The following is a 25190-nucleotide window of genomic DNA, read 5'->3' on the forward strand; positions in this document are numbered from 1 at the left end:
TACTATGACACTTAGAGTGACCACGTAGCTTGTCTGTGTGTATGAAAAAACCCCTGAAATATGCAACAAAACAGTATTTTCTTACAGAGCACAAGGGGAGGCAATCTGTCTGGTGAACTCACTTTGACAGTACTAAAAGTGCATAACAAATTATTATTATTATTATTATTGGCTATTTAATATTTATATAGCGCACATATCCACACACTAGTGCATGCTCAAGGCGCTGGTATTTTTCCCCTCAATAATTAGATGTCAATCGCAACGGAACATCTTATTATTAATCACAGCTCCCTGGGGACCATACAACTCTTGCTGCCACAAGGCACCAAGTTACTGTGGCTTTCCCATCCTTACAAGGTACATTCACAGCTGGGTGAATTGGGACACACAGTCACAGTACTTTGTCCAAGTTTACTGCACGCTTGCTTTACCATATACCAACTAGGTGTTTGCACATTTGTATGTGACCACCCGTTCTGGTCATATACCAACGGATTCAGTGGGTTCTTATAAGTGCACAGGGTTGTGTACTGTACACTAGGGGTTGTGACAACACTGAAAGTTGACACTGACAGGAAATGTCCCAACAGTTAAGATTTTAGAACGTTCTATTTATTGACATTTGATCTGTTGAACAACAACAAAGGTCTGCTTGGTGGAAGTAAGAGAAATCTTTCTAAGAAAGATATGGCATAAAACCTATCTGGAAGCTTTAAATTCAAGGATTTAGAAAAGCATTTTGATATCTGTATCATGAAAACAAACGAACTACAACTTTCAAATCTAACTCTATACAGTCTGTGCCCTTATATTGTGGTTATTCGTACATCCATGATCGTGTCTTCTCTGAGTGTCGTGGCATCTACACCTGAAAGGGAGCACAATCACCCATCCTATATTTAGACTTTCCAGTCATAGTTCAGTCAGGATATACTGGACCAGTGCAAAGGATATACACTCTGAAAGATTTTATATTTTGAAAATCTTTTTATTAAAACTTGAATCAACAAGTCACCATCCCATTTGGTTGATACATATTATTGTCACAGATTGATGGACCAAGTAGTTTGTTAGAAGAATCACAAATAATTTTACAATTGGATTTGTAAAATTCTTTTATTCAGGATACCAATTTCCTTTTTTTAACAAAGCATTTACAATTTCAACAACATGAACAAAATCTCCCTTGAAGGAATTCAATTTACACCTCGTTTCCGTTTGTCCATGGCTATAACCAATCAGTGCCAATTAATTACCAGTTTCCCTTGGGTATATGTATCCATCCAACTTTTGTTGTTCTCACATATAAATATATGCTGCATCCTAGCTTTCATTCAGTATGAATATACTCCAAACATTGTGTTCCTTATCATGAAAAAGAAGTGTCTGTCAGTACTAAATGCCATTCAATGGCTTCAAAATATGTTCCTGGGTTGAGACATAATACAGTGCTGTGCTCTCTTTATGGACCATCTGACATCCCACGCTGATAGTTTGGCTCTGTCGTGGGGCGCTGTGAAGTCTGGACGTGGACAAACAGGAACGATGCCGAAGGGGTTGATAGTCTTCATTTCCTGAAAATACAGATGTCACTGGGGTTTTTGTTTTGTGTCATGTCATAATAACAGGGGTATGTTACCCATGAAAGATTGAGGGAAATAAAATTTGGATATTTGCACATTTTTGCAATTCTCAAATCTGAACGTAATGATGACACTTACAGGTGTGCACTACAGGTATCCTACAGGTGCATCCCATGTTGTAACTTACAGGTGTGCACTACAGGTATCCTACAGGTGCATCCCATGTTGTAACTTACAGGTGTGCACTACAGGTGCATCCCATGTTGTAACTTACAGGTATCCTACAGGTGCATCCCATGTTGTAACTTACAGGTGTGCACTACAGGTATCCTACAGGTGCATCCCATGTTGTATCTTACAGGTGTGCACTACAGGTAACCTACAGGTGCATCCCATGTTGTACTTACAGGTGTGCACTACAGGTGCAGGTGCATCCCATGTTGTAATCCCACAGGTGCATCCCATGTTGTAACTTACAGGTGTGCACTACAGGTAACAGGTGCATCCCATGTTGTAACTTACAGGTGTGCACTACAGGTATCCTACAGGTGCATCCCATGTTGTAACTTACAGGTGTGCACTACAGGTATCCTACAGGTGCATCCCATGTTGTAACTTACAGGTGTGCACTACAGGTGCATCCCATGTTGTAACTTACAGGTGTGCACCACAGGTATCCTACAGGTGCATCCCATGTTGTAACTTACAGGTGTGCACTACAGGTATCCTACAGGTGCATCCCATGTTGTAACTTACAGGTGTGCACCACAGGTATCCCTACAGGTGCATCCCATGTTGTAACAGGTGTGCACTACAGGTATCCTACAGGTGCATCCCATGTTGTAACTTCAGGTGTACAGTAAGGTGCATCCCATGTTGTAACTTACAGGTGTGCACTACAGGTATCCTACAGGTGCATCCCATGTTGTAACTTACACTACAGGTGTGCACCACAGGTATCCTACAGGTGCACCCCATGTTGTAACTTACAGGTGTGCACTACAGGTATCCTACAGGTGCATCCCATGTTGTAACTTACAGGTGTGCACTACAGGTGGTATCCTACAGGTGCATCCCATGTTGTAACTTACAGGTGTGCACTACAGGTATCCTACAGGTGCATCCCATGTTGCAACTTACAGGTGTAACTTACAGGTATGCACTACAGGTATCCCATGGTACATCACTACAGGTGCATCCCATGTTGTAACTTACAGGTGTGCACTACAGGTATCCTGCATCCCATGTTGTAACTTACAGGTGTGCACCACAGGTATCCTACAGGTGCATCCCATGTTGTAACTTACAGGTGTGCACTACAGGTATCCTACAGGTGCATCCCATGTTGTCCCAGGTGTACACTACAGGTGCATCCCATGTTGTAACTTACAGGTGTGCACTACAGGTATCCTATCCATGTTGTATCCAGGTGTGCATACAGGTGCATCCCATGTTGTAACAGGTGTTACAGGTACATCCTACAGGTGCATCCCATGTTGTAACTTACAGGTGTGCACTACCTACAGGTGCATCCCATGTTGTAACTTTGTATCCTACAGGTGCATCCCATGTTGTAACTTACAGGTGTGTACAGGTGCATCCCATGTTGTAAAATTACAGGTGTGCACTACAGGTGCATCCCATGTTGTAACTTACATCCTACAGGTGCATCCCATGTTGTAACTTACAGGTGTGCACAGGTATACAGGTATCCCATGTTGTAACTTACAGTATCCTACAGGTGCATCCCATGTTGTAAACTTACAGGTGTGCACTACAGGTATCCTACAGGTGCATCCCATGTTGTAACAGGTGTTACAGGTGCATCCCATGTGCACTACAGGTGTGCACTACAGGTGCATGCCCATGTTGTAACTTACAGGTGTACACAGGTATCCTACATGTGCACAGGTATAACTTACAGGTGTGCACTACAGGTATCCTACAGGTGCATCCCATGTTGTAACTTACAGGTGTGCACTACAGGTGCATCCCATGTTGTAACTTACACAGGTGCACTACAGGTATCCTACAGGTGCATCCCAGGTGCATCCCATGTTGTAACTTACAGGTGTGCACTACAGGTAACTTAACTTACAGGTGTGCACTACAGGTATCCTGCATCCCATGTTAACTACAGGTCCCATGTTGTAACTTACAGGTGTGCACTACAGGTGCATCCCATGTTGTAACTTACAGGTATCCTACAGGCACATACAGGTATCCTACAGGTGCATCCCATGTAACTTACAGGTGTACACTACAGGTATCCTACAGGTGCATCCCATGTTGTAACTTACAGGTGTGCACTACAGGTGCATCCCATGTTGTAACTTACAGGTGTGCACTACAGGTATCCTACAGGTGCATTCCATGTTGTAACTTACAGGTGTGCACTACAGGTATCCTACGGGTGCATCCCATGTTGTAACTTTACATGTATGCACCACAGGTATCCTATAAGTGTATCTTACTTGTGCACACTACAGGTGTACTTACGTAGTAGTGTTTCAAGATGTGCTCCATGTCAACAGTGGCTGACACCCCAGGGAGCTGATACATGTCACGGGTGTATCCCCACAGATTTGGGTAGTTGATAATCTGACGTCGGTTACACTGAAACAAAGTGTTTGTTTTTTGGGTTTAACTTATTTACAGATCTACACACATGAGGAACGAAACATCTCATCTCAAATTTTCTGGGTTTCAAAATTCCAACAATGCTTGGAAGAGATCAAAATCTGTTTTCTTCTTAAACCTGCCCTCATGCTGGTGCCATGATAAGACAGTGATGTGTATGGCCTGTCACCTTTTGGAAACAGGGATGGCAATTTTCCGCGGATCCATAGAGATCCGCCAATTTTTTCAAATTGATCAATTCTGCGAATCGTCTAAATCTGTTGAATCCCTTTAACCCCCCAATTTGAAGACATAATATTAAGTTTTCAGCTGCAAATTTATTTTCCTGTTGCCATCCCTGTGGACAGCTGAGTTAGTGAAATAGTATTTCTGTCACACATTTACTGATATTTATTGAAATCTTTCTTGACCATGTGAGTGTGCAGTTATGAAATATAATGAAATCTAGGCGAGTGAGTGAAAGGACTGCAATGGCATCTCATCAGGTGGGCCCTATGCTTGTTAACTTAAGTTACAAAGGTCATCAGAACCTTTCCTCCCACTTTTTTTGATGTTATGTGATCTAACTGACCATGTCAATACGAACAGATTTTACATCTTGCAAGAGAAACTTCCAGTGAAGATGATCGTCACGATATGGCTGAAATATTGCCGATGTGACGTTAAATAATAACTCACTCACTCCAGTGAAGATGATGAAGAAGAATCAAGCAAAACGGAAGCACCACTCGATGTCAAAATAATTTTAAAAATAGATGATATAATTTATCAGCAGTTTCATTTGTCAGCAAAAATGTGATGTCAGCACACCCACCCCTTTAATAAACCAGTCACTAAGAATTTTTTTTGTTGAAATGTGATTGCAGTTCCTATTGTGTGGTGACTGTAGGGAGTCCAGGATTTGTTTAAAAATAAAAAAACAACAACCCCAAATTGATTGTCCCAAAAATGTTTTAAAAAATAATTATGCTTCAGATGGGGAAAATATAAATTTTCTGCTACAAAAATTACACTGTAACAAGGAATTGTTTTGTTGAAAAAATTAGGATGCTACTTCTTATTAACAAATTATCTTGTCTCTATACAAGATCCCAGCCTGGTCGAGCAGAGATAATATAAGCAATGCAGACAATTTATGTCCCGAAAAATGGTGAATTACAAAATACTAGTCAGGACAATGTATATTTCCCTAGCTTTAGGTCATGGAAATAGTTATGGTGCTAAGTCATAACCTTAGAATGACATTAGGTCAGCCAATGAAAATACAGAACACCTTTCACGGCACACAATAAAGACAAATAGTGAGTGACACTGACATGTGTAACTCAACAAAATGGAAAACAATGAATGAACTTCATCATTTGCCTTTATATTTATAGATCATATGTTTTTCAGGTAGACTGCGACCCGTGAAGGTCCGGGTTAGAATGAACCTGCAGTAACCCATGCTTGTCAAGAGGCGACTAACAGGATCGGGTGGTCAGGCTCGCTGGTTTGGTTGACACGTCATCGGTTCCCAATTGCGCAGATCGATGCTCATGCATATACTATATGGTACTAATAGTTGATGATGATTTTCATGGAGTAGCATGTACAATGTGAATGCTCATGCTGTCCATCACTGGATTGTCTGGTCCAGACTCGATTATTTACAGACCGCCACCATATTGCTGGAATATTGCTGAGAGCGGCGTAAAACTAAACTCACTCACTCAAGTTGACTGCAGTATTTGGGGTCTCCAAACAGGAACGAATGTTAAAGAGAAACATGATAACATAACTTCGTCACACTCGGACTTGATTTAATCAATGTTTGAAAACACCACTGACAGTACGTTGTAACATATAATGATGTAGCATGAATGTTATATTATGAAATGAAGATGAATAATCAACATTTTATGGTAATGCTCCAGCGATCAAAAACTGCCGCCAAAACTATTTCCCTTTTAAATGGTGCTTATATCCATTGTTCGATGACGCCATGCAACCCCAGCCAACTTACCAATTACATAAACGACAGAAAAAAGCGGTTTACATTACTGTTGCACTTGGTCTTATGCATTATGGCCGAAATAAGTTACATATAACATCACAAGTGTAAAAGGTGAACCTGAGTTCACAGATTTGCTAGTGGAATATGCATAATGGCCAAAGCTATACTCCTTTAAACATATTTAAACACATTTATTTTGACTTCCTGTGCAGGTAAATCTTTACCTTGAAATGTGTGTGGTAGACATTGTCAAACCTGACAAGGCTTGTGAAGAGCCTGATGTCTGCCTCTGTGACCTGACTCCCTGTCAAGTAGCGCTGTTTGCTGAGAATCTCTTCAGCCTGACACACAAAGTATATTACAGAATAAGTCTTACGATCATCCATGTTGAATATGGTCGTAAAATATCACATAACTGAACACTTCCAATATATTGTGCTGATGCCTGGTTTCGAACCCACAACCCTTCGCTCTCCAGCTTGATGGTTTTATCCACTAGGCTAGGAAGGATCGCTGTGAAGAATGTGATGGTTTGTCAGTATGAACCATGTGTTCCTCACAAGACGGGGAGTGCGTGAAGGACACAAGAGCGTGTGCAGAGCACGTGCATTAGCATGCATTGGCTGCCAGTCGCATCCCAGTTCATTTCAATAGTAAGTACCAAATATAAATATTATATCTAAAGCATATCTTCAGTCAGTTCATAAGTTGGGTCAAAACCTCCTCCTCGGTTTTGATCCTTCACTTTCGCACACTTGCCAGGAACATAAACAGATGATTCTACAAGTGTTTAATGTTTGTATTACATTTGTGAAATCTTCACTTGGTAGAATTATTATGATTTCACAAAATATAATAATATCAGGTTTACTGATTTTGTGACCTATAAAACCTAAATTAAGGACAATTTCTTAGAGCGGCATTTAAGAAGTTTGGGAGTACAATACTGACAATTTAATGGATAAGAACTTCTGTTACTTTATACAAATAAAAGCAGTTGCTATCAAACAATTTGTCATTATTCCAAATTAAGGAGGTGTCAAAATAAGTTTAAGATAAAAGAAATTAAACAAAAAAGTTACAAACATATTACTTCAATGTAATATCATATTTCATTAACTAGTACTTGATATTGTGACACACATGGTAAAAACTTAGTTAAATGCAGTTACAGAGCATTACCAACCAACACAATGAATGCTATATGCACAGGTTGCTATGGACCTGTCAAAACTTGGAATCTTTGAAGATGTAGAACAAATAATTAAATTGGAATGGCCTGTGTATTTCTTTATAGCACAACACGTTCATTCTTACACGGTCAAGTCCCTGGAAGACCTCAGTGATGGTGTTGTCGTAAGCCCCCTGGCTCTGGGCAAACCCACAGCGGTAGACTCCATTGTTGATCTGGCTGCAACATAGAGTGAGTGAGTTTAGTTTTACGCCGCGCTCAGCAACATTCCAGCTATATGACGGCGGTCTGTAAATAATCAAGTCTGGACCAGACAATCCAGTGATGGACAGCATGAGCATTCACATTGTACATGCTACTCCATGAAAATCATCATCACCCCACCTAGCCATAAATTATGAATGGTCCCTAAATACAGCAAACAAATAAAGATTTAAAGGCACTATATCACACCACACCTCTCTCAAAATAAATTATTCATTTCACTCAATGCTACTAACTACATAGTACCATATAGTATATTCCCCCCAAAATATGTATTTAGATTACAATATAAAATTAAAAAGTTCAAATGATGCAAAATTGCATTAAATCGACTTTCACGCCCTCTACCAGTTAAACATTATTTCAAGTGAACCCCACAGAGTTACATATACCCTTGGAGCGCTCTTTACGAATATCTTAGTATTACAACTTGAAATGAAATGAAATGAAAGCCTTGCTCTGAAACTGGGTCTTGTAAGATTTGGTTGCCAATGTTTTGCTAAACAATTTTGATGTGGAAACAGAAATCTATTTTTTTGTTGAAAATTACCTTGAGTCATGTCATGATTTGGTGAAAAGGCCACCATCATGGACTGATTTGGATTTTCACTTTTTCACATGAAAAAACCCCAACACATCATGGACATGTACCACATTTTTGCATAGGGCATTGTTGTGTTTGGACATCTGGATGTGCTTTGCATTGATCTAGTTTGAAATTGTGTTCAAACAATTTTGCAATTTCAGTTTTAATGTGGTAAAATTTATTTTGGCCGTCAATTTGTGTGTCAAGTTTGATGCAGAAATACTGCCATTTTCAATCTAATTGTGAATACAAAATGCCCTTTAGAAAGTTGTCAAGTGCACCATATGTTATATTTGGGATTACATTTTCTCTTAAAAAGTATAGATTCTAGTACTTTTGGGGTTGAGCCCCACTGAGGATTCAAACCCACACCCTCAGAGTAAGGCACCTAATCAGCAGCACACAAAGTCAGCCATCTAAAAGACTACGCCATGGCTGATACTATAGTACTGTCGGAAATAGAAAAAAACTGTATTTTCTCATTTATCTCTACAGTTTATGTAGTTGATATGTGCAAGTGTGAAATATCTCTTAAACCAAGTTCGGCCTAACTACAGTCTCAATGGTAGGGACACAAGAAACGTAGAAAAAGGACTTTACTGAGGAGAGATTAGTGCAGAAATGAGCAATGCGATTTTTTTCTAAGTCCAAAACGAATTATTTGGAACAGACCATGGCTGTATGCAAATTAGTGTGCGACGATATTGTATTATAAAGGACACTTTTTAAGTGACCAATTTGAAATTAGACCTAGCTTCATTATAAACGAAAGCTGGCGTAAAAAATAATAACTTTCATGCTGAAACTATTAAGGATGTAGCTACCATGGAGTCTCACTGTCACTATAAAAAGAAACAGATCGGAGGGTTCGTCTCAAAAGCAAAACCTGGACAGGTGTCGCAGACGATCGTTGGGGTCGGGCTTGGGAATAGAGATATCAGCTAAGATACGATAATCCTTTAGGGCAATTATACTGGGGAAGTACACGGCATGTCATAACAATTTACAAATAATATCCAGTCCTGTCGATCTTCGTGATCGGGTGGTCATGCCACCTATATATTTTGAGACATTTAATACGATGCGTTTCTATGGTTATCAGGTATCAAACTCTTTTACATATCTCAACATAAACTGTATGAAAGAAAGACACTTAAGCTGTTAATCAATAGATGAGGCATAGTCAACACACATGAAAAAGCACAAAATATGGGTGCCTGTAGGCAGCACATGCATTTCATGCCAAGTGAGTCGACGGTCTGTCGTCATACCTGGCTGAGCGACCTAATTGCCATCTATAGTCTGATCTATTGTTTTCAGCAGCTATTCATATTTTTTCTAAGTTTTGCCCGATTTTACGAGTAAACATGTTTTTCTGGATATCCTATTACGCATCCCACTGAATGCCAAGTTAGGCCGAAGTGGGTTATTTCGACATATGCTATTTGCAGTTGTGTAAATTTTAGGGATACAGAGTTAGAGCCTAAAAACAGTTTTTTTCTATTTCCGACAGTACTTTAGGTAAGAGTTGTTGCTATGGAAATTCTAAAGATAACTTTTTCAAAATCCCACACTATCAAAATGCAACAGTTCACCACTCAGCCTGTTTTCTCTGAAATCATCGGTTCAATAGTTTGCCCGTAACAAAGTGAGTGAGTGAATGAGTGAGTTTGACTTTAACATCGCTTTTAACAGTATTCCAGTTAAATCACAGTGTCTCAGCTGATGAGTGAAGAATACCTGATGCAGGTCTTAGACAAAAACTGCTTTGAAACACACCATGCTGACTAATCCAGAAACATAATTGGGTGAAATCATGTTTTAGTGTTCCAATTTTGAGGTTTTCCTAAAATAATAATCACAAAATGAAATAAATTTTAATACATTTTTGGTTACTAAAATTAAACTGATTCACCCAAAAGAATAAAAAAATAAAAATAGTTGTAAACACTTCAGGTCATGTTGCCAGAGGGTGTCACACTTTTTACTGTCAACCTTTGGACTCTTCCAAGTATCCTATGAAATCCCTCCATAGACTCTCCCATGCACAACACAATATTATCACAACATGATATACAACAGTGACAAGAACAGTCCACTACAACATAGGGGGAACAGGATGCCTGTACTTGATTTCTCAATCTCCATTGCCTCTTCTGATGACCTCTTTGAACTGAAAAAGTGTCAGCCTGTCCTGTGGCAATTTCACTGAACCCATGGTATGACATTTACACGACCTTGTGGCCATGAATGTCATCAGGCTGTGCTACACACCCCTGAGAACATAACACAGGTCAATGGTCTGTGGAACTGCTGCACTGGTCTGCCATGGTGGCAGAGGGCAGGTGCACTAAACATGAACTTGGACTGTACTGAGCCCATGGTGACCTGGGTCACCGACAGCTAAGAGTACATGTTGCACTGACCATTGGTGTCTGTGTCTGCTGCATCTCTTCAGGGACCTATTTACCTAGTCTGTGAAGGTCACCTGACCTATAGCCGGACTTTGGCACAGAAACAGCACTTGTATAACTTACAGCTGTACTGTTACATAATAATACATGCATGACACATTGTGTGAAGCCCATTTCTGGTGTCTCTGGCCATGACAATTGCTGGAACAATGGTAAAAGCTGCATCATACTCACTCACTCAGTTTGAGTTTAGATGCAGGTGTAAATGATACATACAAAAACTGAATGGTAACTAGAAAGTGTTTTTACTCATAAAAACAGATGTCTCCCCCAATTTCCCCAACCTCAACGCTGAGACCTCAACAGAAGAAAAAAAAAATTGAAACAGAAAAAAAAAAAAGAAAAAAAAAAAGAAGGAAAGTTCAAACCCCAAAAGGCACATCTACATGATATGGAGAGGCAGTATAGCAAATTTGGTGAAGATTGTTTAATTAGTTTTAGAGTTATGTTCCGGGAGAAAGCTTTACCCTTTAAAAAACAAAGTCCAAATTGTTGCCATGAAAACAGAAAAAAATTAATTTGACAAAAAAAAACTCAAACCCCCAAAAGGCACATCTACATGATATGGTGAGGCAGTATACCAAATTTGGTGAAGATTGTTTAATTAGTTTTAGAGTTATGTTCCGGAAACAATTTGAATGCTGACGCCGACACCAACGCCAACGGAAACTTAACCAAAAACAATATGTCTCCTGACCCTTCGAGGGGAGACATAATAGCAAGGTGTTTTAAATAATCAGATGTGTCATGAAAAGGTCACTTGTTTACTGCAGCATGGCAATACATATGTTTAGGGTCAGGGACGGGATCAAGAGACATTTGCAGTAAACATGATTGCAGGTGAGAAGGAGAATAACTGACTCGAAACTTGTCATTCTGGTCTATCTTTTCCCCAGTACCATACCTCAAATGCCTGGCAAAATCTCTGCAGGTTTGGCTTTAAAGTCACCACAGTACACATTACCACCACTGCATTTTGATAATCAGCATCACCATAGTGAAAGCTTCACTCTGATACTGATTCTCAAGGGGCATTCACACGTCACAACTGGTTGGTGTTACATATTGGTATACATTTGCATGCAACTTGGTGCTGACACAGCAGTGAGATGTATTCTGTCTAGAGAATTTCAGGTTTCAGAACAGTAACCAAACCTGCTATCGGAATGTCATTACAATCATAAGCCTGTCATTTCAGTTTCCTCAGTGGAAAGGGCGTGTCGATGTCGATGACAATAATGATGAATTGTTGTCATTGTATGTACTTTTCAAAGTTCCTGCATTGACCTTCCTGTTTACAAATCTACATGTAAATATCACACATATCCAAATTTTGATCTGTGTCTATTCTTATTGTCAACAAACATACAACTTGTCCATGAACACAGTGTGCCTTGAGTGGTACAACTCACATCTATAGTTTGGCATGAAATGCATGCGGACCCGTTTTTTTGTAAATATCTCTTCATCCAATGACCCAATCGATCTCAAACTGTGCAAGTGGATGTTTTGTCAGACAACCTAATCACATTGTAAATCACCGATTTTATGCATTTGTATTGAAGAATCTGTCTATGTAACTGTCAACAAAATAAACAGCAGAACGCAGACGGCTTGCAGAGGGAGGGAGCCAATGACCTGTAACAGCGGCAGTGTTGGGTTCATGATAGTTACTAGACTAAGGCTTAGTCTCTGAATATATATAATTTTGTTAGTAACAAACAAGCCCATTTATATTAAAAGGAGCCCTAGGGAGACCAGAGATTCAGAACCTGAGGAAATCTAGACTTGCTTTATTTAGGGCTTTAGCACTGCAGAGAGGGCTTGGCAGTAGGGAAATTAATGTGGTTCAGGGACTGTGAGACAGACTAGATAGTTACCTGTGCACTGCACAGTGATAGACCGTTTGGATCATTCACATTGACTACTTCTAGCTGTCATCATGAAAGCTTATTCAGATGATGCTAAACGTTTAATTAGAAATGTGTTGAATTTTTTTTAAAAAGAGAGCAAACGTAGCAAACTGATTTATAAGGTGTCGGATTACATGAAACATACAACTTTTGCTCTTGGCATGAAAAAGAACATCGTGCTAAAAATTGTGAAAAATAACCAACAACCAAGAAACAAAACCTTGTACAAAAAGGTAGGCATCCAAAGTTAGATTCTTTTGACATCAGGGTCATCAGAGATGTCATTCGCAGGCTATTTGCTAGAAATGAACACCTGTCCACAAGAAAGTTAAAACACATCCTAGCAGAGGATCACGACATTAATGTTTCCAGGTTTATGCTAAGCAAACTACTGCTCAAATTTGGATACAAGTACAAGAAGGTAGCAAACCAGAAACTTGTAATGTGTGAGAGATCTGATATTGTGAAAATAAGGTGTAACTATCTGAGAGAAATTAAGCAGGCAAGAGAGGATGGGTTCGAACCTATATATCTGGATGAGACCTGGGTCAATGGAAACCATACTGCTGCCAGACAGTGGCTACCCACTGATCCCAGTGATGGTAGGAAAATACCAATCAGGCAAAGGTGAACGTTTAATCGTTCTTCATGCTGGTTCCCACCATGGATTCCTACCTGGGTGTGATCTGGTATTTCGGTCAAAGAGCACAGATGGTAGGGACTATCATACAGAAATGAACTCAACGGTTTTCACACAGTATGTTGAGGAACAATTGTTGCCAGCTCTGCCTTACAAAAGTCTTGTTGTCATGGACAATGCTCCCTATCAGTGTTCGAGATCCAAACAATAGCCCAACTTCCAATACAAAGAAGTCAGATATGCAGCAATGGCTAACAAATAACAATATACAATTTTCAATTAAGGCCACTAAACCACAGTTGTACTTTTAGATTAAACCTAACAAACCTCCACCCACATATAACATTGACAACATGCTACGCCAACACCGCCATAAGGTCTTGAGATTACCACCGTACCACTGTGATCTCAACCCAATCAAACTTATCTGGGGAGACCTTAAAAGTACAGTGGCCCGGAAAAAAATCAATCATTCAAGTTGAATAATGTCAAGCACATTGTCAACACTGCTATATGTGACATTGACATTTTGCGCTGGCATGCATGTGTTGAACATGTCAAGAAGGTGGAGAAAGAGTACTGGCTCAAAGATGGCTTGAAGGAGCAAACAGTTAATCCAGTTGTCATTCGTCTGGACATTGATGACTCCTCTGTGGAAGAATGGAGTGAACTTGATGAAGTTTAATTCTGTTATTATATTTACAGATAATAATAGTATCCAGCCAGATATGCTCAAAGAAATATAACTTCTTTTAACAATGACAGCACTGACTAATTCCAACGACTTATAGTGTAACATGAAACACTCATTTCACATAAAATTATCATGAAAATATAAATATTAACTATCTATATGCTTAAAGCTATTAGAAATGCATTGCTTAATTCGGAATGTGAACGACATCAAAACATAACACTTTTGTCTTCATTCTATCTTTTCTTCAATGAGTGTGCATGACTGTGTGTGCTTGTGTCTGAGGAGCGGGGCTTTAACAGTGGTTGAGTTCTAACCATAGGTGGTCCGATTAATGATTTAGTGTAAATATACTTTCTGTGTTCTTTAAATGCATTTCCACTTAGGTACTGCATAAACAAAATATGACATTAACATTACAAATATAAAGATTTTAACCTACAGAATAATTCTCACTAATGGGTTTTGTGGTTAATGTTGAACGACTCAGAGAAACAAACTCCGTATGATGGTTAACAGTTGGCACCCACCTTACCCTATTCACGACCAGTGACACCTCTTCATACCTGTCACGTGCATAGCTGACCTACATTGACGAACGTTGACCTTTATGACCCAACACTGCCGCTGTTACAGGTCATTGGCTCCCTCCCTCTGCAAGCCGTCTGCGTTCTGCTGTTTATTTTGTTGACAGTTACATAGACAGATTCTTTAATACAAATGCATAAAATCGGTGATTTACAATGTGATTAGGTTGTCTGACAAAACATCCACTTGCACAGTTTGAGATCGATTGGATCATTGGATGAAGAGATATTTCCCAAAAAACGGGTCCACATGCATTTCATGCCAAACTACAGCAAGTTTCATACATCAAAAGTTGGTCCGACTTGCACGTTCACACCATGCAACGTGTTCCATGCAACAAATTGTATACAACTAGTTGTACTATGTTAAGACCCTAAGCATGAAACAACAACACTACTGAATACAAATTAAGCAATTTTTAATCTAATGGCTCTGCATCACGTTGAACATTTGCTTGGATTCGTCCAAATAATAACAGACCATCAGAAAGTTATTTCTCTTAAGGGGATGATAAACATTTCAGAAGAGAAGTAGCCAGTAGGATGTATATAACATGGCATAGTCCACTTTGATGACAGATTCATATCCTGGTTGGATAATGGCCAACTAAGTGGACTGTTCCATCCTGTTTACAGGCCAGACCTTGAGAACTCGGTGACATCTTTCCAACAGGGCACTTAACCTACATCTGCATCCAATGACCCATACCTGCAATACCCTGCGGAATGGTTTCTTCCAAACTTGGACCAATCCTTCAACACTATAAAATCTTCAAACTTCTCTCCCCTATTACACAGTGGACTCTTCCTAGCAGTTAAAGAATAACTTCATTACTATAGTTACGTCAGTGACATACTTGTCATAGCAACTTTTATTTTTAACTTAACCAATTTGAATGTAATTGAGAATAGAATTCCATTTATAGAAATTCAAATTTCAGAATTTAATCACAAATTTAATAGCATATGTTCACAACATAAATGGATCCAAGTTTCTCTGAGTAGATTAACTACAGGGTGAAGATGATTTCCACACAGATGAGCAAATCTACAACAGGGAGATGCAGTAATAGTTTTCATACAGATTTGCTTTGCTGCACACATTAATTGCACTAAATATGCCAGGCAAATATACAGCTTTGGAAAACACTAATGCACACACATTATGTAAACATTTCCTTAATTCAAATCAAGAACCTGTTATCAGAGACCATATAAGACCATATAATACCATTATATGGTCTCTGCTGTTATACACATTGGAGGTGAGGTGAGGTGAAATTGGGTTTAACGTTGTGCTTGAAAATATTTCGCTCATATGACGACGTGCATGCATGTGTATGTGTATGTGCGGCTGCTTGTACTAGCCCAGACTTAAGCTGGTTTTATAGTGCTAGCCCACTGAGATACCATGCCGCAGTGAAGCATGAATACCCCACTCAGACATGTTATACTGACTCAAAGCCGACCAGTCCTTTTGGTATGAGGCGGTCGGGGATCAAATCCGTGACCTTCCGCTCTCCGGGCGGACGCTCTAACCACTACACCACGGAGGCGGTCATAAACACTGGAAGTCAACCAATATACATGTTCTGAAGCAACAGTGTTCACAAGCCCATATCAAAGGGTAGTTTCCATGCTAGACAACCTGCTTGCCTTCAGATGAGATGCCACTACACATATTATCTTTGTGAACATCAAAGTGTTTGCAGCTAAACATTTCATCTCATTCCAGAAATGTTAGACCTAATAAAAAAAATGTTGTTCCGATTACACCTCTATAAAATTTAGGGTAGGTAGGTAGGATTTTTTTAAAATATTTTTTCTTTAGAAGTAAAGAACAAACTAATAACACATTTATCAATGTGTAATTGTTTATTCAATCAAGCTTGAAGCCATCATGTCAACTTTCTCTATCAGAATAACCGATGTCTATCGGTAAGGGAAAAACAGTGGTATCTAAAAGCTTATTTTGTTCATTCTGCTTTATAAAAAAATAGGGTCGGCATCAATATTCAAGGCTCAGTTGGGTAATCTGAACCACAAGATTTTTTTTAGGCCTTATCATTAAATTTGTGGATGAAATAATGTGATAATAGAAACGGACACTTCAATAAACAGGAATTGGTAATTCAAAATAGAACAACTTTAAACATCTAAATTTATCACATTTATACAATAGGCTTCCATGCAAAAAATACTGTTCAAATGTGACTGGAGTTACCAAGCTTTTCTGGGAAAAAATATGTCCACTGTCTGCTTGATTTGTATCACTGACTTGATTCTCCTCGTGGACAATGTGGGTAAATGTTTGGTGTTGTATCACAGACTTGATTCTCCTCAATGTGGGTAAATGTTTGGTGGACAATGTGGGTAAATGTTTGGTGTTGTATCACAGACTTGATTCTCCTCGGTGGACAATGTGGGTACCGGTAAATGTTTGGTGTCACCGTTAGCCATGTACATGTCATCATTCTTAAAGGTGATGCAATCATTCCCACGACCCATCTCTTTTATCTCATTAAGTTTAGTTTCAATAATTATTTATTGTTAACTTTTATCTTTCTGGTTTATTTTACAATGAAACTGTGCTTTTTGCATTGCCTCAATATATAGCTGAAAAGATCGCAGTGGAGTGGTAATAGTTATCTTAATAAAGGGACACAACTCATCACAGCTACTTGCAGTATTTTACACTACTAGTATTTGGACAAAAGTTTGAGTAACCATGGTCAGGGCTCCAGATAATTTTTCGACATCAGGAGTACATACTCCTTATGTTTTCAATATAGAAGTACTGGAAAAAATTAAGAGTACATTTAGAGTACTGAATGGAATTTAATGGCATATCAGTAATCTTGTGTTTCGTTTCATATATGCACCACAACATTGCTACTCTTGTGTAAACAGGTCAATAAACAATAAAACAATACTTTTGTCAGATAAATACGTCTGTAAATGATTTTAAGACCGTACACCATTGTTGTGGTGCGTATCTGCTACGTTTTCTAAATTATTTCCTATCGTATCGTGCATATTTTCTATCTGTACATTCACGATCACGGCCCTTATCTGGAGCCCTGATGGTAATATAAGAAAAACGTTTCACTCACGGGAACACCCATTCATTTACGCCATCAATGGCTGCCTGCAGTTCGGCTGGGTAGAAGTTCAGCTCCCGCTGTTCAGGCGTCTTACAGAATGCATTGAACTCTGTGTTGAACATTCTGATAATCTCACTGGACTCATTGTTGACGATTGTCTTCGACTGCTTGTCCCACAGAACAGGTACTGTGATTCTTCCTTGGTATTCTGAAACCAGGCTGCATTAATCATTCCTGCATTCACATATGGGGCTGGTAAAATCAGAACAGTGGTCTGGCAAGTGAACAAGAATGGAGATCATGTGACAAAGTCAGCATTGTCTGATTGTTACCACACTTAGTGAATTTGGGCCCTAATTTCATTAAAGCAATTATTGAAGATATGAATTGTTTTACAAGTTTGAGATGTATGGACTACAGACTGCCCTTTTAAAGACGCTTTTAATAAAACTATCCAGTGACTCTTCTCTACTTTGATGCAGTCCATATCTTTTCCCTTGTATTGACATGCCATATAACTGTTGTATCACAAACCTACCGCCTCACAAGTTCTCTGATATAATCTGACTACCACATATAACTGTTGTATCACAAACCTACCACCTCACAAGTTCTCTGATATAATCTGACTACCACATATAACTGTTGTATCACAAACCTACACATCACAAGTTCTCTGATATAATCTGACTACCACATATAACTGTTGTATCACAAACCTACCACCTCACAAGTTCTCTGATATAATCTGACTACCACATATAACTGTTGTATCACAAACCTACCGCCTCACAAGTTCTCTGATATAATCTGACTACCACATATAACTGTTGTATCACAAACCTACCGCCTCACAAGTTCTCTGATATAATCTGACTACCACATATAAATGTTGTATCACAAACATACCACCTCACAAGTTCTCTGATATAATCTGACTACCACATATAACTGTTGTATCACAAACCTACCACCTCACAAGTTCTCTGATATAATCTGACTACCACATATAAATGTTGTATCACAAACCTACCGCCTCACACAAGTTCTCTGATATAATCTGACTACCACATATAACTGTTGTATCATAAACCTACGCCTCACAAGTTCTCTGATATAATCTGACTACCACATATAACTGTTGTTCATCACAAACCTACCACCTCACAAGTTCTCTGATATAATCTGACTACCACATATAACTGTTGTATCATAAAACCTACGCCTCACAAGTTCTCTGATATAATCTGACTACCACATATAACTGTTGTTCATCACAAACCTACCACCTCACAAGTTCTCTGATATAATCTGACTACCACATATAACTGTTGTATCACAAACCTACCACATCACAAGTTCTTTGATATAATCTGACTACCACATATAACTGTTGTATCACAAACCTACCACCTCACAAGTTCTCTGATATAATCTGACTACCACATATAACTGTTGTATCACAAACCTACCGCCTCACAAGTTCTCTGATATAATCTGACTACCACATATAACTGTTGTATCACAAACCTACCACATCCACAAGTTCTTTGATATAATCTGACTACCACATATAACTGTTGTATCACAAACCTACCACCTCACAAGTTCTCTGATATAATCTGACTACCACATATAACTGTTGTATCACAAACCTACCACCTCACAAGTTCTCTGATATAATCTGACTACCACATATAACTGTTGTATCACAAACCTACCACATCACAAGTTCTTTGATATAATCTGACTACCACATATAACTGTTGTATCACAAACCTACCACCTCACACAAGTTCTCTGATATAATCTGACTACCACATATAACTGTTGTATCATAAACCTACCGCCTCACAAGTTCTCTGATATAATCTGACTACCACATATAACTGTTGTTCATCACAAACCTACCACCTCACAAGTTCTTTGATATAATCTGACTACCACATATAACTGTTGTATCACAAACCTACCACATCACAAGTTCTTTGATATAATCTGACTACCACATATAACTGTTGTATCACAAACCTACCACCTCACAAGTTCTCTGATATAATCTGACTACCCATATATAACTGTTGTATCACAAACCTACCACATCACAAGTTCTTTGATATAATCTGACTACCACATATAACTGTTGTATCACAAACCTACCACCTCTCACAAGTTCTCTGATATAATCTGACTACCACATATAACTGTTGTATCATAAACCTACCGCCTCACAAGTTCTCTGATATAATCTGACTACCACATATAACTGTTGTTCATCACAAACCTACCACCTCACAAGTTCTCTGATATAATCTGACTACCACATATAACTGTTGTATCACAAACCTACCACATCACAAGTTCTTTGATATAATCTGACTACCACATATAACTGTTGTATCACAAACCTACCACCTCACAAGTTCTCTGATATAATCTGACTACCACATATAACTGTTGTATCACAAACCTACCGCCTCACAAGTTCTCTGATATAATCTGACTACCACATATAACTGTTGTACCACAAACCTACCAGCCTCACAAGTTCTCTGATATAATCTGACTACCACATATAAATGTTGTATCACAAACATACCACCTCACAAGTTCTCTGATATAATCTGACTACCACATATAACTGTTGTATCACAAACCTACCACCTCACAAGTTCTCTGATATAATCTGACTACCACATATAAATGTTGTATCACAAACCTACCGCCTCACAAAGTTCTCTGATATAATCTGACTACCACATATAACTGTTGTATCACAAACCTACCACCTCATAAGTTCTCTGATATAATCTGACTACCACATATAACTGTTGTATCACAAACCTACCACCTCACAAGTTCTCTGATATAATCTGACTACCACATATAACTGTTGTATCACAAACCTACCACCTCACAAGTTCTCTGATATAATCTGAGCTACAACATATAACTGTTGTATCCACAAACCTACCGCCTACCACAAGTTCTCTGATATAATCTGACTACCACATATAACTGTTGTATCACAAACCTACAGCCTCACAAGTTCTCTGATATAAGCTAACTACCACATATAACTGTTGTATCACAAAACCTACCGCCTCACAAAGTTCTCTGATATAAGCTAACTACCACATATAACTGTTGTATCACAAACCTACCACCTCACACAAGTTCTCTGATATAAGCTAACTACCACATATAACTGTTGTATCACAAACCTACCGCCTCACAAGTTCTCTGATATAATCTGACTATGACATATAACTGTTGTATCCACAAACCTACTGTACCTCCACAAGTTCTCTGATATAATCTGACTACCACATATAACTGTTGTATCACAAACCTACCGCCTCACAAGTTCTCTGATATAATCTGACTACGACATATAACTGTTGTATCACAAACCTACCGCCTCACAAGTTCTCTGATATAATCTGACTACGACATATAACTGTTGTATCACACACCTACCGCCTCACAAGTTCTCTGATATAATCTGTCACAGTGCATGTCAGATTATAATTATGAAGCTGAACTGAAGACAGTGCAAGAGAGCATTGTTTAGAGTTCACCTATTTGGTGTGAGTGAAGGTGTAGCCTTGCATTAGTACATAGGTATTTTAGGAATGCTTCTTTCATAAGAGTTGTCTCCACTTTGCCATCACCCTCTTGCCAAGTTCAACCTTATTGAGACCAGATCTTAAAACATCTGATAAATCCAGCAAAAGAAGTCACTTCAGGTGAACTTACCTATCAGTATCATGGCTTTCAGATGGTACTTGTCGGGATTTAAGCCCATTTACAGTGCTAACCTGCTAGCCACAATTCAACAAAGACTCCATTCAGACATAATAAGTATCCCAAGCCTCACAGCAATTGTATCATAACCCCTTTAAGAGAGAGAGAGAGAGAGAGAGAGAGAGAGAGAGAGAGAGAGAGAGAGAGAGAGAGAGAGAGAGAGAGAGAGAGAGAGACAGAGAGAGAGAGAGAGACAATATTCAGAGAGAGATATCAGGGTGGTATGCTTTACACCAGATCATGGGCAGATATGGGCTTCACACAATGTAAACATGTACAAAATCAAACCCGGGTCTTCAGCGTGACAAGCAGATGCTTTAACCATTAGGCTACCCCACCACCACTCCAGGTTGTAAGGTACAAGATACACCGGAGAAAGCTTGATGACGAGGAAGTGCATGATACTGACAAAACATTCCAGCTATACAATTTTATCATTTTTAAATATGTTGCAGACACGAAACAGATTGACATTTGACACTGAAGATACTTTGAGATAGTCATAAAATTTAGACAAAATAGGTTTGCTTCAATCTGTGCTTCTAATTGATCCCTGAGGATTAAGTAAAAGTATGTTTTCATGACAATTTGTAAACCATATCAATATCAACAAAAATTACGTAAATTCTAATTACCTGGATCAGCTTTCAAGTAGATATCTCTAAGGTAGGTGGCCCCATTCAGTGTGTCAAGTGTCAATTCTAATTACCTGGATCAGCTTTCAAGTAGATATCTCTAAGGTAGGTGGCCCCGTTCAGTGTGTCAAGTGTCAATTCTAATTACAGGCATCCCTCGCCATAACGTGGGTCTTGGGGTCCATGGATGACCCCCCGCGTTATTAGACACCCGCGTTATAAGTAACGATTACATAACGCGGAACAAAGGCCAAGTAAAATCGTATTTTCCATGGACATAACAAAACTGCTATTTCGTGTATTGTGCCCAGTCAAAACTATATCGTATTGTTGGAGGTGAAAAAACAACAAAACTTTGTAAATAAAAAATAGATGTATGTACATGAAACTTGCAATCAAACATCACAAGACATGATAATTCAATTGTTGTTCCTGTCACGCTACCTGTTATTCAACTAAGCCGGAAATAGCAATCAGCTGGGCACACATCGATGTTTTGGTCCAATGTACCGGTGATTCATTTAAAAACAATCCGAAAATATAACATCCAAGAATTTCTATTCCATTATCAGAATAATTGATATGTCAAGCAGTTATTCTAACAGAGATCTTATATATTGCTATCGTATAAGTATAATGCATGTTTTCTACGAACATATTTAACATAATAATAAGCATTGCTAAGCACTTTGGGTTACCTGGCTGGATACATTTTACGTAGGAGACAGTTTGACAAGTCACCGCTGACTTCCCGCGGTACGTGCCACTTTGATTGTAAAAACAAAATGTTGGCAATTAATTGTCAAATATGACTTCAACGAGTCAATAACGCGGGTCTTGGGGTCAATGGATGACAAGGCTGTAATCTGTTCGTGATTGCTGAGAAAAATGTGAAATTGGTGCTCTCGCGGTAGGCGCGAAAAACGGACCCTCACGAATGTGGTAAGCGGGTGTTGTATGGAATGAGGTAATGCCATTTTACTCACGGTTTCTCCGTTGTTATTGTAAACAGTTTTAATGAATGAAAATGGGATTGAATTTAATCAAATAAAATGTGTTTTCTGACATCATACATTCTCGGATGGCGGTGTATACCTGCGCAATTACGCGGTGTGTTGCATCATAGCAACCGTTGTAAGTACTCGGCTGATGGCATGTCTTTATGATAAAGTTATTACGATGTTTCGCTGTTCATCAATTATTATTGAAAAAGACCCTGTATGTTTTAAGCATCTTAAAAAACATGGATATATACGATAAACACTGTTAATTGCAATCCGCACTGAATTTCACTAGTTTACTACGTGATTAACCAGAGCTCAACAGCGGATTTGTTGATGTGCTATTTTCGATGACGTGAATATGTGTGATCACTGGGCAACTTGTTTTTATGGGAGCCACGGATTACCCCGCAGTTTAACCGAATCCGCGGTATCGCGAAGAGCGTTATTGCGAGGGATGACTGTAGCTGGATCAGCTTTCAAGTAGATATCTCTAAGGTAGGTGGCCCCATTCAGTGTGTCAAGTGTCAATTCTAATTACCTGGATCAGCTTTCAAGTAGATGTCTCTGAGGTAAGTGGCCCCATTCAGTGTGTCAAGTGTAAATTCTAATTACCTGGATCAGCTTTCAAGTAGATGTCTCTGAGGTAGGTGGCCCCATTCAGTGTGTCAAGTGTAAATTCTAATTACCTGGGTCAGCTTTCAAGTAGATATCTCTAAGGTAGGTGGCCCCATTCAGTGTGTCAAGTGTCAATTCTAATTACCTGGATCAGCTTTCAAGTAGATATCTCTAAGGTAGGTGGCCCCATTCAGTGTGTCAAGTGTCAATTCTAATTACCTGGATCAGCCTTCAAGTAGATATCTCTAAGGTAGGTGGCCCCATTCATTGTGTCAGAGTGTCAAGTGTCAATTCTAATTACCTGGATCAGCTTTCAAGTAGATATCTCTAAGGTAGGTGGCCCCATTCAGTGTGTCAAGTGTAAATTCTAATTACCTGGATCAGCTTTCAAGTAGATATCTCTAAGGTAGGTGGCCCCATTCAGTGTGTCAAGTGTCAATTCTAATTACCTGGATCAGCTTTCAAGTAGATATCTCTAAGGTAGGTGGCCCCATTCAGTGTGTCAAGTGTCAATTCTAATTACCTGGATCAGCCTTCAAGTAGATATCTCTAAGGTAGGTGGCCCCATTCAGTGTGTCAAGTGTCAATTCTAATTACCTGGATCAGCTTTCAAGTAGATATCTCTAAGGTAGGTGGCCCCATTCAGTGTGTCAAGTGTCAATTCTAATTACCTGGATCAGCTTTCAAGTAGATATCTCTAAGGTAGGTGGCCCCATTCAGTGTGTCAAGTGTGTAAATTCTAATTACCTGGATCAGCTTTCAAGTAGATATCTCTAAGGTAGGTGGCCCCATTCAGTGTGTCAAGTGTCAATTCTAATTACCTGGATCAGCTTTCAAGTAGATATCTCTAAGGTAGGTGGCCCCATTCAGTGTGTCAAGTGTAAATTCTAATTACCTGGATCAGCTTTCAAGTAGATATCTCTCTAAGGTAGGTGGCCCCATTCAGTGTGTCAAGTGTCAGATTCTAATTACCTGGATCAGCTTTCAAGTAGATATCTCTAAGGTAGGTGGCCCCATTCAGTGTGTCAAGTGTCAATTCTAATTACCTGGATCAGCTTTCAAGTAGATATCTCTAAGGTAGGTGGCCCCATTCAGTGTGTCAAGTGAACATCCCGGCTTCTGTAAACAAACATGTGATGGAGCTGGAGTCATGTGGCATGGTCATGATAATTATAATAACAATCACAGACACATCAGTGTTGGATGTTTGAGTGTCTACACCATGTGACAAGCAGTTATTTCGAATAGGGTTTTATTTCCAATTGGGTGTTCTGTATAGACAGTTAAGGCACTGGGAGTATATATTAACAATCCTATTGTGATACTAACCAATAAAATTGCTAAGGACAGAGGGTTTGTATGAATACAATATACTGTATCTGCATTGTATTACTGTTTTCTAGTAAATCAATAAACAAGCAAAATGTCTTACAACCTATACTGAGGATACCTC

The 25190-nt window shown here is 39.0% G+C and overlaps 1 protein-coding gene across 1 annotated transcript in view; it reads right to left on the reverse strand.

The window, feature by feature from the left end:
- Positions 1-1418: 1418 nt before the first annotated feature.
- The window catches only part of LOC124273736 (glutathionyl-hydroquinone reductase YqjG-like), a 34054-nt gene continuing 10282 nt past the window's right edge, over positions 1419-25190 (reverse strand). Inside the window, exons 3-8 of the mRNA XM_046709037.1 lie at positions 24784-24856; positions 17686-17884; positions 7540-7633; positions 6447-6563; positions 4086-4202; positions 1419-1577 (exon numbers count right to left, since the gene is read on the reverse strand). Coding sequence (XP_046564993.1) covers positions 1419-1577; positions 4086-4202; positions 6447-6563; positions 7540-7633; positions 17686-17884; positions 24784-24856 — 759 coding nt within the window. The remainder of the gene's footprint in view (positions 1578-4085; positions 4203-6446; positions 6564-7539; positions 7634-17685; positions 17885-24783; positions 24857-25190) is intronic.

This window comes from Haliotis rubra, unplaced genomic scaffold (assembly GCF_003918875.1).
Source record: "Haliotis rubra isolate DU_JTF1 unplaced genomic scaffold, ASM391887v1 Scf1833, whole genome shotgun sequence".
Classification (NCBI taxonomy): domain Eukaryota; kingdom Metazoa; phylum Mollusca; class Gastropoda; order Lepetellida; family Haliotidae; genus Haliotis; species Haliotis rubra.